Source organism: Genypterus blacodes, unplaced genomic scaffold, assembly GCF_046128005.1.
Source record: "Genypterus blacodes isolate CSIRO-AG114 ecotype Tasmania unplaced genomic scaffold, CSIRO-AGI_Gbla_v1 ptg000215l_1, whole genome shotgun sequence".
NCBI classification, from domain to species: domain Eukaryota; kingdom Metazoa; phylum Chordata; class Actinopteri; order Ophidiiformes; family Ophidiidae; genus Genypterus; species Genypterus blacodes.
Window position 1 is genome coordinate 1,427,392 of NW_027467014.1, and position 15,976 is coordinate 1,443,367.

Sequence of the window (15,976 nt, forward strand, 5' to 3'; positions counted from 1 at the left end):
ATAGACCTGAGGTGTAGTAGCAATTTTGTTAAAGGAACAATTTCAGAAATGTGCCCTTTAAATGTCATATGTATAACACAACCCAGCTCAGGCCAAATACTAGAAATAGAGGTAAACTATCCGTCTTATTAATATGTTAATAAACACGTTCCAGACCTGATCTGAGAGCACATAGCTCAATTTCACATTATTTCAGTAAAACATCAAATAAGTGTATTCCCTAAACTGCTAGTGTTTCTTTAATGTTGACCTTTCAACAACGAAAGCATATAAAAGTCACGAAACAAAAGAGCCATGAAATGATTTTCTGTCAAGGTCGGGTATTCTAAACTGGATCCTAATGGGCTAATGGATGACATTACCCAGTAACTAGATCTCAGGGGGGTGGGTGAAAACAATCCACTGGTGACCCTGAAGCTCTCAGCCGAGGACTGTTTGAACATCACGGGTAGAATCGTGGTCCTTCAGGGCGGCTTTGGTTTCATTCCTAATCAAGAAAAGACTAAAAATAATGAACAGCAACAGTTTGTACTTAAGATTGAAAGACAGATTGCAGGTTTTTAATAAAAATAGTTAACACAATCTCTTAAAAATACATCACGTTAGGAGGGATCAGACTTCCTGTGCAGACCCGCAGCCTTAAGGACGGCTTCCTCCAACATCAAGTAATCTTCGTACTCCTTGGCGTCCTCCTTTTCATTCTCCTGGGTGTCCGATGGCTTGGAGATCTCCTGTGGACGCAACAGAGCAGAAATGGAGTCACACAAAGCTGGAGAATACCAACTTTAACATTCCTCATCACCCCAAAGCCGATACTTTGATCAGATCTTGTTCACATGTTACAACTTGAATTGAATCAGTTTAATTATCAGTTTGAGCACACTTCCACATTAACCTATTGCAAATATGACACAGTGAAAACAAATTATGCTGCAATCACCCCATTGAGTATAGCTCTCCACTTGCAGCATCTTGCAAGGATAATCAACTTCAATATGGAGAGGGTAGATGAGGGTTTGTTTAATGATTGTTTTCATTACATTTTTAGTCTAATCACACAGAGATGAGACAAAAACCTACAGACACATGCTCACAAACACGCAAATGAAAACAGCAATCATTCCGTATTTGTATTAAATTCTTGGGAATCTTGTCTTCATCAAGTATTAGAACTCGACTTTAATTCACGTCATCGAGTCGCCAACTCAGGCAGCGATCAGAACAATACAATATTTGTGAGAAATCAGGCCTGCTTGGGGAAAAATAACCACAAACAGAAGGAAATAAACAGCAAAACAAAATGTGCTCTGTGTTCATAACCACCATCAGTTCTCCAAGCCTCAAACACGCAAACATTCTGCTTCTGTAGTCGGCTCAAAGCCAAACGTGTGACAGACTACTAGGCAGCGGCTGTCAATAACCACACCCTCCCTGACGCCGGGGATCAAATAACCACCAGAATGAATTAAATATGAAGGGAAGCAGAGAGAGCGAGAGAGTCGGTTCAAAAGGAGGATAGACTTTTTCAGTTCTGTCTCAACTGAACTGTGTGTAAGCAATTTTAACTGGGTCAATAAAAGCCATTTTGTGCGTAACTCTGTACCATTCAGAGGACCCTGCAGCAAAACCAGCAGGGTGAGGTCAGGACTCACTGCAGGGTCTTGCTCAAGGCCTTAATGTAGCCAATTACTGATCGCTGAGAGAGCAACTGACATGCACTTCCTCCTCTGTCTTTGGCTGTAACAATACTGCTATCAACTCTGACTCACACCACCATCCACCTCTCACCGGTTTCTTCTTGAGCTCCTCGTCCTCCTCCTTCTTCTGTTTCACCCACGCTTCCTCCGTTCTCACAAAATCCCTCAACCTGTCCACCTCGCCCTCAAAGTATTTCTTCACATTGACAAGCTGCACACAGAGAGAGAAGAAATGCATTGGTTAGCAGTCTGGAGGTGCAGTATGCTGCATCTTCAAAATGTTTCTACATCTCATTTCCTCCATTTTGACCAAAGTATAAACAGAAAGAGTTAAATCGCCTTTAAGTTGCTTCTACAGGACAATGTTTGCCCGTCGCACCTCATGTTTTTTGGGATTGTAGAGCGTCTTGGGGATTTCAAAAATCCGAACCATTCCAAGATTGTCCGACACCGCCAGGAAGTGCGGCTTTGCTGTGGGAACAAAATCAAACTTTAAGCACTTAAAGAAAACTCTGCTGCACCTCAGATGACATTTCTCATCACAGAAATGAGGCGACGATGTTGTTGTTGTTGACCCAGGGCAACACGTGGATTTATTTAATGGAATCTAATCAATTGAGTGGCAGACCTCTTGGCTTGTACAATTAAAAACAAGTATTCTGATGGGATACTGGGTAGACTTGGCATAAACAAAGCTGTGGCTACATGATTTTGCACTTTGAAACCGAGTGTGCATAATAATTAATCCAAACTCAGCTGATTTACAGGCAGTAACTCACGGGATACAATACAGGGTTTGAGACAGGTGATCTTGGCGGTGGTGACATGGGTGAGGACCTGTGAGGGTCCACTGGTCTTCTCCAGCAGGTTCCACACTTCGATGTTGCCGTCCTCTTTCCCGATGAAGAAGACAGCTGGCCGGGACAAGGACCAGCATCCCACAGTGCACTGCTGGTCTGAACCGTGTGGCTGCATTATGGGGCCATCCTGGATAAGAGGTCAAACTGAGTCACTGCCTTTAATAGGCAATCAATCTGATGAAGTATCAATATCATCATTTGCACTGTGACACACTGAAATAATACTTGTGTGCTTGGATGCTGTCTCTGTATTTTATGCTTTTGACACAAAATCCAGAAATCCAGAACGTAACTGAAGTAGCTGGTTTTATTCGTTTGTATATGAGAAAGCAGAGCTGCACAGGTTGCAGTTGACGTTTTTTCGCTGACAGATACTGTGGTTAAAGCAGCGGGTGTTGTTACCATGACGCCCTCCTTCCAGATGGCGAAGTTCCAGCCCCCCGTCGTCAAAAAAATGTCTTTGAAGAAGGGCGACCGCTGTACCGTATTCACCAGCCGGTGATGGATGCTGAAGCAATGCAAAGGCTTGGCACCTGGGAGAGGGGAGAGGGGAGAGACACGAGCAGAACAAAAAGACGAGAGGGTACAGAGCCGTGTTTGGCTGCAATTTGGCAACAGGACAAAGCATCATGAGGGCCAATTAAGCCTCGGTGTCCCTGTAAGTGATTTACTTATTTATAAGGATCATCAAATAATACGCCCGGCCAGACGAGGATGGAGTCCACGCAAAGTAAAGACGGTTATAAAAAATTAATAACGCTAGAAAAAGTACTTAGTGGTTTGTTCTGTCTCAACACTGTAGTGAACAATCTGCCTAAACAAAAACTACACATACTGTTTGAATCTTATGGAGGTATTTTATAAATATCCAACACCGGCCTGCTTTGGAAATTGGTCAGATGTGAGATGTACATGAGCCGTAGCCAAACACTGTTTATGTCCCTGTTAAAGTTGATAATAGCTCTCCAGGAGACTCACTGTGCAGTCGTCCAGAGTCGTCTTTCTCCAACTTCCAGTCTGTGTAAACAATCTCCCCGTCCTGTTGGCAGTTAAAGTACACATTGTGGAACATGTTACTCCGAGACGTGTAATAAACCTGCACACATTGTATTCTCCCTCGCAGGGTTATTTATAGATGTGGTGGTAGAGGGGTAATATGTCTGTACTGGCTTGAAGCAGGCGTTCCAAGATGTTCAGCTTGTTTATACAAAAGTACAAATGATCTAACTTTAAAGGTTATTTGTAATTTTAATGCAGCATTTACAGGTGCAGGCTTCAGGATCACTTTACTGCAGTGAACAAATTTGTATCTGCTGTAGTCTGAAAGTCATTTTTGTGATATATTGTTTGTCTTTTAGTTTTAATAGAAGACATTTATTATTCATTGTACATGGAAATATAATGAAAGGTTGTGCTGTACTGAATTCTAATGCAGCATTATATTTTTTCGTGTATTTTTGACCAACTAAAGTCATATTACAGCAGGAAGAGAATCTGAAGGAAATATCTACCTCTGTCCCAATAAATATCTTGGTATTAACATCTTCCAGAGGTTTGGCTGTTTTGGCTGAGGGCACTCTGAGCTGGCTGTAGTCTGGGATGACCTCTGACCCTCCGCCTGTCACGGTACAAGAGGAGTGAAAGGTAAGAGAAAGTGAACAGTCAAGAAAGGCAACATGGACCTAACTGATTGGGGTGAGTGTAGTGCATCTAATGTTGCAAGCATTGAGCAAATTTCTTGGGTAGAGGAAAAACTTTGGTCGACAACGATTAGGGAGGAAAGACTGAACTTCACCTCGCATTAGATAAGGCAAGGTAAGGAAATGAGAACAAAATGAGCAGTGTTGTTTCTGTGTTAGTGCTGTAATCTGACCATGAGCATCACTACGGCAGGAGAAAAGGGGGTATAGAAGAGGGAGGGGAGGGGATACAAGAAGACTGGGAAACAAAGGGGAGAAGACACGGAGGCGGGTGTGAGGGTTGTGGACAGGAAGGGGGGACAGTAAGGGAGAAGGGTGGGAGGGTTGAGACAGGTAGGGTTGGTGGTGACATCACAAAAGCCTAACTGTGTGTCGGGGAGAGTGCAGGACTATCCGTTCACACCCCCTTATCGGCGGGTTGCTCCCAATCACGTCCCACCCTCACTGTGTTAGATTGGCCCTAGAAGAGCCGATCAGATTCCCCAATCAGCCACTTTCGCCTGGTTAAGATGTGTGCAAAGATATGAGACAGACGATACTTTGCAGCGCAGCTACAGCCTGCTTTATTCTGATCAAACATCCAGGAACAAACCAAGAACAGCCTCTCAAATCAGTAGAGAAAATAAATAACTCAACACTGCTGTCCCTAAAAAATCAAATAAGTATAAATGACCGAAGCAATGCCAATGAATGATACACAGTTGACATGCACCTCATTTTGAGTTTGACAAAATTGGTATCAATTGGCAAAGCATTTTCTGTTCCTCCCGCGAACATACATTTGCTCATTCCTTTCAACAATTGGACCTGTATGTGGCAGTGAAACACCATAACCAATAACAAACAAATCCTTCACTTCAAAAAGTGGTTGAACTTACTCTGAGCATGAAACAATTAATAAAGTTCCGATGATTACTTTGGAGTTGTAATGAAGTGGTTCCATAAGCTATATAGGCGACAGCAACAGCAGCTTCTCCATTGGTCAACTGGTTGAGTTTTGTACTTCAAAATGCCTCCCGATTTTTGGGCAGTGAGGGCAGAAATGATGATTTCTTAGTCTCGTCTAAAATATTGATGTGGAACCTACACAGGTGCGAGCCCTCTGCAGTCACTACTACTTTAACAGGAAGTGAATCCAGTCGTGTGTGTGTGTGCCTGTCAGTTGGAGAAAGCTCAAGGTAGAGCAAAATCCTGAACAGAGAGCAAAGATTCAGATGCCAAGGAGGGGGCGGGGGCACTCAATCAATGAGTCAAACATCTTAAGTAACAGCAAAGTATGAATCACAAAGGGATTCATTAAAATCTAATTACAGACTACCTGAAGGTTGCTGAAAAACATAGCAGGTTTATTGCCTGAGTTAGCAAGTGTATTAATTCCATAACTGCAAGCCGCCAAAGCCGTGTTTACAGAGGCAGACCTTCGGACCGCACAAAGACGAGCCTCTTCTTGACCAGCCAGAGCTCACAGGAACATCTCCTGCTCCTCGAGGACTTGGAGCAGCATATTGCAAAGAGCTGACAGCGTGGCTAATACGCCGTGACTATGAGGGGCCCTTGTCTTGCAAGTATCACTTAATAAAAGTGATATGAAACCGGAGGAGGGACGAGAGCAGACAGGGAGGCCGAGAGGACCTGAGGGCGAGCAGGCCGTGCCCCACTGATCGCTGTGCTCAACCATCCAGAGCAGAGGAAAAAAAAAAAGGATCTGGAACCAAAAGGCGTGCGGATAAACCAGCCAAACATTCAGACACACACACGCACTCGCACACGCATACATAATTTCTGAGAACTCCAAGGCAGGAGATAGTAATGTTTGTTATGGTCATTATACACTCACATCTGTTCTATTTCACCTGAGGATTCTAATGGGAGGATTCCAGATATATGTTGCCATGTTTGTTTACTTTGTCACAAAAAGCGAAAATTTCAGGAATGTAGTGGACAAAACTCTATTCAACACCTATAGCAAAGGTAACTCAAAGGATACATACATTTATTATACTATATCCAACATGTAATTATTGTGAACTCTGCTTGGTGGAAAGGAGGGCAGGTGCAGAAGCAGCAGATAAACTAAAGCCGCCTCGGGGGGAAGATCCCTCACCTGCGTTCCTACCTGAATGACCGTCACCGGTGTAGGGTTCCAGGTTGAACTTCAAAGGAGCGTATTCCCCACTGGTATCGATTTTGGGCAGAGAAACCTGACACATAAAGAGAGGAGAAGAATGCTTTGGACATCTGAAGAAGTGACAACCGTGACACGTTATTACTTTTAGAAAAAAAAAGAAAATAGCACAAACTGTCCACACGTAAATGATACACTAAGAAGCATTGACTGAACCTACATATATATGAGTCATGTAAAGGTTCTTTTAAAGTAGTTGGGAGAAATGATATGTCAGTTCATATGGGTCACCTTGAACAGTGGTTTCCAGGTCCGGTCCAGGTGCTTGAAAGGGTTGGGGACGGTCTTCACTTGGGGCATTTCCTCCACATTCTGCTTTAAGACTGAGACAGGCTGGTTCAATATTTTAGGAATCCGAATGTCCCAGAACATTATGGAGCTAACGAGAGAGACAGGTACAAGGATGTTCCAGAGAGAGAGAGAAGATAGGCATTTTGTCCGATGATAGGAAGCTATACAAACAAGCCTGCATTCCTCTTAAATCAAGTCTCCAAGCCTTACAGAGTTATATAAGGGATGGGCTGACAGCATTTCATTAATTACATTTCAGCTCTCACCTGACAGAACAGAATACATTTTTCTTTGTATGAGCCCTACCAGTCAGGGGAGCAGGTGACGACTTGAACAGATGTGTTAGCCTTATTTTCCACTGGTACACCCATCCTGGTCACCTACACACACACACACAGTTACCAAAAACCAACAAATGTCTATTAGGTTGAGCATCGCGTCAGTATACATGAGGAGCTTGGTGTTCCCCAGATTTATTTGTTTCATAGCTGTAATATCTTAAAAACACACTTTAATCTGATTGTGGGCTATAAATCCTAATAAGTGATTAGTCCCTCTGAAGTCTTAGTCCAATAACAAAGATGTTGTTATAGTTACAGGCATTACACAGTTGGTGTTTGGCAGAAGACCAAACAGCGTAGCGTCAGTAAATCAAAGAGCACATTGGCAGCAGTTCCTCAGTTATCAGTGAGTGTCGTGTACAGTCATGTTCGATGATATTAGGCCTGTGCACTGTCACCTTCATAACCTCTGCTCCTCTCCGACTGAAGACTCCACCGTTTCCTTAAATCCTGTTAGATCTTAGAGACCTTTACTCTCCAGAGGCTTTTAGCCTTAATCAGATTAAAAACCCTTGAGTCAATATTCAAAATTAGATGGAGAAATCATTAAATGAACCTGACCCTTTTAGTGTTAGTGTTTTTGCTATCAGTGTGTGATTTATGTGCACAGGCCTAAATGCATTTATGTGCTTTAGTTGTCCCCGGTATGTTAGAAAGTGTTTACATTAGATATGATAAAAGAAGCTTGAGATCCAGGAAACCATTAAAGAATGTGCCACTCAAAGCTTTGCTCAACATTCGTACAAAAACACTCTTTGTTCCTGGAGATAACGCTGTGAAAGTGCACTGCTACATGAAATGTGTGGAGGCTGCGAGCACTGCTGACATCCAAGGAACAGCTCACTTAGAAACGAGTATTCTGCTTGTTTAGTTTCATGCTTCTGATTGTCCCCTTCAGCCCCTCAGCCCTCCTGTACCTCAAATGTTTGTGGCAGCCATTGGACATCAGTAATTGGCGCTTTGTGGCTGCTTTGTAAGGCGGACACAGCACAGTGGTGCACGATAGGGGTCTCGCTCTCCCCCTTCTCCTCCAAGTCCTGATGAGAGGTTAGACACAAAGGGCACAGCGTGTACAGTGAGCTCAGCTCTGGCTATTCACTCCGCGCAGAAAGGATTTAAACAACGGTGACCATCAAACCTAAACTGTTACTGCGGTGCATTTCAATGCTGTAAACAAAACTAAATATTTACATTGTGCCAGAAAACCCATATGCCTTTAATCAAGACAGATGAACAAAATGGTTTTCTCTGGAACGCTGTATGGCATTTGTGCGGCTATGACAGATTAAAGAGAACATTAGTGGCAGTAACTTTATCATTCATGACACAGTTAGTACAATACTAGATGCTATCACTGATTAAAAGAGAATATAGCAGCTCAGGATTTTCCATGTTGTGTTCTTTAGCTGAAAGCTAGTAGTTTCCACTTTGACTCCCATTGAAACCTGTTTCTGCTTTTCATTAAAGCCTGCACCACTGGCCTGCCATGTTAGCTGCATGCTAACTGTGAGCTTCATTTATTCAGCAAAATGGTGGGAACAAAACACAAACGCACACTTGGAGATTTAAATTCTCCATTAACCCAACAAGCTAAGCGACAGATGCATGTGCAGCACACCTTTCACAGCACTCAGCTCAGTAATAAAGCCTTTTAGAAGATACAGCTACCACTGTTTACACTGCAAACACACACAGGAGAGAAGCAATCTGATTTGCCTGTGGGTTATCTGCTGTATGGGGACAAACTACAGAGGTAGATTGCAACCTTGTGTAACAGCTGGACTGTGTGAGCCGATGCTGTTGATTCTGGAGAATGGAGAGTAAACAGAGGGACGGAGAATGGAGGGAGGCAGGGAGGGCGGGAGAGGGGAAAGCATGAGAGAAAAGGAGGGGAGGGATGGAGACAGCTGTTCTGCTGTAGAGGTAATAAAAACACACAAAAAGCAAACGGAGTGGATGGTGGGGGCATATGTGTCTATTTAAATATAGCAGCCGACTGGAAGATGTCAGCAGAGGTCAGGTTTTGTGGGACAGAATTGGTTTATTATTTGGTGTGTGGACGTCTTCCATAGGCTAAGGTGCATTTCATTGTACTTGTTGTGTTGTGGGATTAAATCTGGACTCCGTCTTTGTCCCACGTCATTAACTCAACCTCTCCTGTCTCATGCATAACAGCATCAACCAGAGCAGATATTCCATGATAACATTTGTCCACTGGGACGTGAAAGATGTGAAGTGAAAATCTCTTTGAAGTCTGGTCGGATATTTCGAGGTGTCTTGCGTGATGTGATGCTGATTAGGCTTCTTTCGTTAGCTCGCTTTGAGATTTACCCCTGGCTTTACCCGGGCTGGGGAAGTAGTTTTGACAGCTGCGGCTGGCTTGAAAAGAACCATTAGGCCACTGCATTCCCATCTAATGAAAGACTGGGGATCAGGAGAGAGGCTAGTGAGCCAGGGACCCAACATATCATCATCTCTCTCTCTCTCTCTCTCTCTCTCCCTCTGCTGCACAGCACCACTGCAGAGCACAGCCTGTCTTTACAGCAGAATTGCCTGCATCCAGAACTCTTTAATAATCTCAGCACCCCTATTTGAATTGTGACATTACCAACCAAAGACGAACTGTAACCGATACCTCATACAATATACCAGGAACAGACATGGCGTGCACGCTCATATTGACATCAGAGACATTTAAAGAGGACCAGGAAGATGATATGGGTACTTACAAACGTGCCGGCGTTGCCAGAATTCATCTGTCTACCACCAGATCCTTGCAAATGAGTGACATAAGTGGAAATGTCCCATAACACAACCTGGGACAAAAGAAGCAACAAATTCAGTTACAACATCTGAGTCTGCTGCAAAACAATCCAAAACAGGAATCAGAATGATACAGTAGATACAAATAGAAACATTGTTAATTGTCTCTTTTTATTATAATCTCTTGGAGTTTAGGCATGAGAGAGAAAACAGATGAGTGATGAAATGGTGCGGTACAATAGAGCTGAACACTAAAGGCAGAGATGCAGAATCAAAAGTCAGCACCTGGCCGTTCCTGCAGCCGCCAACAATAACATTTGGATCAGAGGGGCAGAACTCAAAGGCAAAAATGTCGTCTGGGCACTCCAGCAGCAACTGCAAACAACACAGAGAACCCAAATACCCAAGGCAGAGATATTACATTTCAAAGTGGAAACTTTCATGTATCGGGCCGCTCGCCATCCCCCAGTATTTATTTATCCTAGCCTCTGCACACAAGAGCTCAGCTTTTAATCCACAAAACCGAGTGCATACAGTATGATTCCATTTCACCAAGCGAAAAAAAAAGAGGGGAAAACCTGGGAGTGTGATGGATCACATAAATATTCAAATTTAAATCTGCTGAAGCCATTAAGATTTACATTAAAACTGGCCTCCAGAAGTTCAATAGCTACACAAATATTTGAATTGCATCATGTCTCTGATTCTCCACAGCTCCCTAGATGAACCTGCTATGTTCTTAGGCAGCAATCAACTTATTCCATACCTGGGGGTCTGAGGGATGGGAGAATTTAAAGAAGAGAATGAAAGGTGGACTGGGAGCCGTGGTGGTGCTGGACTCGTTGTTTGGCTCCTCCGGTTGTATTTTCTCCGTTAGGGACGCAGCGATCACACCTGAAGCAATACAAAAGAACCCAGACGTCACCACTGCACGGAATCAGCAAAACATGTCCCTGCTGTGTTTGCAAAGCTTTTCTGACTCTGCTGATTGAGAAATTGCTGGATCAACTCTTGATCCAGAGTTTGAAAACAGCTCTGATGACATATTATGATGCTGGTATTAACATTCTGGGTCATACGACGATCCTACGAGGAGAAGTGATGACAGGTGGGAAACATTTTGAAGCAGCGGAGATTAAGAATAATGCCTTTGCAATGAACTGGGATTTATATTTACATTCACTGCCTGCATCGTCCATCAACGCTACCTTGTCAATATGTCAAAACAAAATACAAGGACACTTAAAACCATAACCTGCTGTTGTTGAACTCTTTAGTACCTAACACTAGACCCACCTCATTTTAATGAGCAGCTAAGCACCATTATGTTTGGTCTCACGTATCAATACTGACATCATACACCATTTGTTTTGGTGGGTGGAGCTATTTAGGAATAGAAAGACTAAGTTATTGTTTAGTATGAGGAAATGTAATTTTACCTTGGATGTTTGGGTGCCAGTGAATACAGCTGACTTTCTTCCCTTTGGTGTACTTCAGGTGTGCAAAGGCTTGGCACAGCATGAGACCGTCTGACACCTTCTCAGTCCAGTCACTGTGTTCGGCTCCAGTCCCGACACCCCCACGCTCGTCAGAAAGCTCGCCCATAATCTCGTTCTGCTGGAGGGCGAGCAAGACCCTGCAAAGATTAAAATCGTACTTCAAGTTTATACAGTGTAGTTCAGTAAACTTGGATGATTGCGTGAGGTCAATGGAGGATTGGCTCTCTGTCGTCCTATACTGTATTGACTACCTGGGGGTCACCAAGTTGCAGAAATTCTTCAGACTCTCAGACTGGAGGATGTTTTCCTTCTCTTCCTCGCTTAATTCTCGGGGCTCACACTGTGTCGACATACTCTTTTGAAATTTCCTGTAAAATCAAATGAAAAGTACTCAACACACTGCAGATATGAGTCACATTGATATTAAATTGCAAAAAGTGTGATTTTGTTTTCTGTGTCAAAATAAAAAAGGCCGTAAGGCTCAATCAAACTGTTGGTGCTTGTTTTCCTTGTAGATCCTAATACAAATTGCTTCATGTATTTCCAAGCCTACCACTGTGTCTGAGTAGTGGAGCTCAGCAGTTGGGGAACATGCTGCGTCCCACAGTCCCGCTCCATCTGCTTGATGAACAATCGGGGGTCTTGGTATGATGGGCACTGTATGAAGCCATCCTTAGCATCTGCCACGTTACGGTCAGCAAAACAGATGGGTACCCCAAACTTCCTCCTCACCCTGGAGAACTTGTAACACAGCTTGATGTGGAAAAGGAGGCGGCACAGAGAGGTCAGAAAGGAGGACGGTGATGAATAATAAAATAGTAAGCATAGCAAGCTGCCTTTATGTGCAAAATATGCCATTTATATTCAGCCTGTGTGTGTGTTTTGTTCCCGTACCTTTTCTCTCGACTCTTTGACAGATTCTGCTTCTATCTCCCGCTCACTCCCAAGAGAGAACCATTGCTTTGGTTCTGGTGTTTTACTGAGTTCACTCTCTAACACTTCAGGCGTCTCAGGCTCTGGAGGCTGCAGCACACAGAGACAAACATACGGTACAACGACTCAGAAAATGATTTTTGACCGTTTTCAAATGTGAAGCCTTTCCACATATTGCGATCCTAGGCTGCAACGCTGGCTTACTTTCAGGATTCTGCCCTTGGCTTCTGGTGTCAGGACTAAGTAGAAACTATTGCCATAGGTGAAGTCTCTGTCAAAAACTAGCAGCAGCTCATCCTCTGGATAGTCCTGTCAACAAGAGAGAAATAGTGTTTGATTAACACCGTGTTTCTGCCTACAGTGAATGCAATTAATGAATGTGTGTGGTCAGCACCTATATTCAATCTAGAGAGTAAGGACAATTAGGTTCAGTGGGTTTTCTGTCGGTTCCCACAGCCCTTAACTTGGAGTCTATACATCATGACTTAAGCTTGGGAGTATTGTGAGTGATCAGTATGACAATGGATCAGCCTCACCAGCACAATCTGCTTCACCGGGCTGAAATCTGACACTGCAGCCCTCGTCTTCATGTCCTGTATGATGTCGTCTTTTCTCAACAGCTTGTGAGGGTTCTCCGCCGTGACGTCCTCGTCAGTGCGGCAACTGAAAAGCTCCTGGGTGGCTGATGTCAGGACCAAGGGGAAGATGTCATCAGGGTGATCTTGAGGGTGGAGAGAAAGGGAGAGAGAGAGAGAGACTGCTTGGTGCATAGAAGGTGAGCTGCGTTTTGAACCCTCACCTTTGATTGAAGTACAAAATGTTACTTCAATCATGTTCAAGTCACTACTGTCATCAAACAGTGAAACCTGAGCCTCACTTTCTCCTTTACTGGCATGTAAGCCCTCAAGTCAATAACCCATGAGTCAAGGTGCTGTTGTGAGATGCTGCATATTTTTACTGAGGTAATAATGAGGTATGTCGGTTTAATTTGCATGTCTGCGTGTTCTGTCTGTCTGCACCAGACTGTACAAAGCAAACCGCTGTCATCGTCTGCTCTCCTAATGTGGTTCTTGAAAATCAAGTGCTCAGATAATCACATGAAGGCAGTGGTTAATGCTGCAACAAACTAAATACTGCTTATGTCTGATTGATATGTTGCATTGTTCCATTGACGCTGCTTTCTGTCCCCGTCTGCTGTACGTCCCAAGGCACATACACAAAAAAATTACATGTGACACGAGGATCACAGAAAATGACTGATTTTTTACAAATATTATTTTATATATTATTATACACTTGTTGAATAAACATATTTTGGGTAATATTTTCATTACTTTTCAAAATTTTATATAAAGCTTTTCCCCAGATTTCTTTCTGAAATATTTGTATTTGTTTCTTTTAAAATTAATTCATGATGATGTAACAAATCTAAAAATGTTTTGAAAGATTAAAAAAAAAATAGGTAAAATGTTACCGAAAAAGCAGAAGATATTTTTCAGCAAAATCTATAGCAAATTTTTTTTCTAAAAAAATCCTCTCATAGACAGATTAAGGGACAAAGTGATGTTCAGAAGACAAGCCATATCACACATTGCATAAGTTTAAGAGTTGCCCAAACTACTGACACAGACTGTGACACAGATCGTTAGCTGCATTTTATGATTAAACACACTCCTACAATCCTCCATCTGCTCCTCCCTGTAAACTGGCCCATGCTTCCATATCAAACATCTTCTTCCTCTGCAGTATAAGGTAGCACTGCTACCTTTTTTCTGTATTACACTGGCATGTGAAGCAGATTAATTATGATACAAATGGCTCAGTTAGGGAATCTCACGGGTATTGTTACCATGTAAAACCACATTACAGCCCCACCGCACTAAAGAATTTTTAATAAACAATCAACACAGAATCCCCCCTGTACCTACATGAGCCCAGACTCAGACCAGGGCACAATATCGTAAACAAGGCTTTGCATAATGACAGTTTTCGTCCTGCTTTGCGGTTTCTCTCTTCAAAGTCTTTCCACAAGGTTGCTGAGGGGACGCTGGGAATGCTCAAGTACAGCCTAAGTAACCACTTCCTAGCTGGGTGTGTCAACCTTTTCCACTCGCACTACTGCCGAGGCCTCACGCCAAATCATTGTAGTGGAAACTCACACCCTTCATGTCACAGAGTAATGTGTCAACTATGGCATTTGTATTCATGGGAAATATTTGCTTGAGAGACAAAGAGGAGCGTGAGGTGCTGTGCTCCATAACCCTCAAGAATGCAATTACTCTGAATTTGTAGAGCGCAGAGACGAGATGAACACGGAGGCTAACAGAGCTTGACCATATCACAATTCTGGCTCAAGGCTCTATTGAGACTTGTTTTTAAAATTTGTCGCTGGTATCATCAGCTGATAAGACGTCCTGCAGCGACCAAGAGTTTGGTCTTGTGCCAATATATTGTCATCTAATCCGTGAATATTACTATTGATAACCCCCCCCCCCCTGATAATGTACAATGTGATGCTTATTTACATTATATGAATTACATATTGGACATTACAAGCTTGTCTTGTTACATTGACATTTTTACTGCAGGGATTGTGTAGAACTTTGATTCCATCACATTGTGTAGGTGTTCAGCTCAACCTTCTTTGTGTCCTACGTGAGTTCAACATCAATGTCATGGATTGTCATAAGAGCCATCAACTAGTCTATGGTAAACAGATACACTTGACTGATGTGATTTCTTTTTTTCTTTTTAACCAAAAGCTTGTTTCCTGTGCTGGCAGGCTGAATATACACAAAGCACAGACAATAGAGAAGCACAGCTGAGCAGTGATCCAGTGAACCTGGAGTCATGAGCATGTCTTGAGGCTATGCAACCATACACCCAACATCACATCAGAAGAATGCATAGAGCATCTTCTCTGACTTCTCAATGACGTCTCCGATTATGAGGTTATGCCACTCTTATTACATCATCACTTTGGAGTATTAGAGTGTATGTGTTTTAAGTGCCTTGCATTACAGGAGTAGAAATGGATTTAAGTTTTATTGAGCACAATCAAAATGTGATCAGAGGCATGTCCTGCCTTCATTTTCATCCTACAGTATATTATCATTGTGGATGGTGAAATAAATAAATAAAAATGCACGGTATTCTCTTACCAGGAGTTTCTTCACACGACGATGACTGAAGCCTTTTCCCTAAAAAGGGAGGGAAAGGTTAATTCATTTTTTAACCTACACTTTTTATTTGGAATCTTAAGGTAAACATGTCAACAAATAAATTATATACATTAATGATGAGGAGCTCACCTTTAGCTCGGCCCTTACTGCCTGGACTGCTCGCAACACTTTTGGAGCTTTTGTCAAGCATCCTGGCTCTTCAGACTGCTTCACTAATGTGGGACTGATAAAAAATATACAGTATATGTGCCAAATTACACCAAAGTACACATTTCCATCACTACACAAACAGAATATCGTTGTCTGACCGAGTGCAACCTGAGAACAGAACTGAGAGCAGAACTCACTGCAAGTCTACATCAGAACATCACTAATGCGTGTAGCGACATCTTGTGGTTGAAGCTAGAATGTGCACGTAATATTACAATTTATCATTATTTATAACTCTACAATTATTTGTTTGCTGGTGTTATGTTGGAAAAAAAACATTTCGAATTCATAGTTTGTCTTACTCAATTGCTTTAA

The 15,976-nt window shown here is 42.7% G+C and overlaps 1 protein-coding gene across 1 annotated transcript; it reads right to left on the reverse strand.

Annotated features, from left to right (window-relative positions):
- Window positions 1–560: 560 nt before the first annotated feature.
- dnai3 (dynein axonemal intermediate chain 3) lies at window positions 561–15,667 on the reverse strand. The gene is made up of 22 exons (XM_076170215.1): window positions 15,581–15,667; window positions 15,431–15,469; window positions 12,806–12,990; window positions 12,474–12,578; window positions 12,231–12,359; window positions 11,890–12,089; window positions 11,588–11,704; window positions 11,277–11,473; window positions 10,604–10,731; window positions 10,123–10,212; window positions 9,804–9,890; window positions 7,992–8,111; window positions 7,040–7,113; window positions 6,674–6,821; window positions 6,362–6,458; window positions 4,069–4,175; window positions 3,536–3,596; window positions 2,960–3,090; window positions 2,477–2,684; window positions 2,077–2,168; window positions 1,789–1,908; window positions 561–731 (listed from the first exon to the last, which is right to left on the reverse strand). Exons 1-22 carry the CDS (start codon window positions 15,639–15,641, stop codon window positions 603–605), a joined length of 2,625 nt encoding a protein of 874 aa, XP_076026330.1. The 5' UTR covers window positions 15,642–15,667; the 3' UTR covers window positions 561–602.
- Window positions 15,668–15,976: the final 309 nt, after the last annotated feature.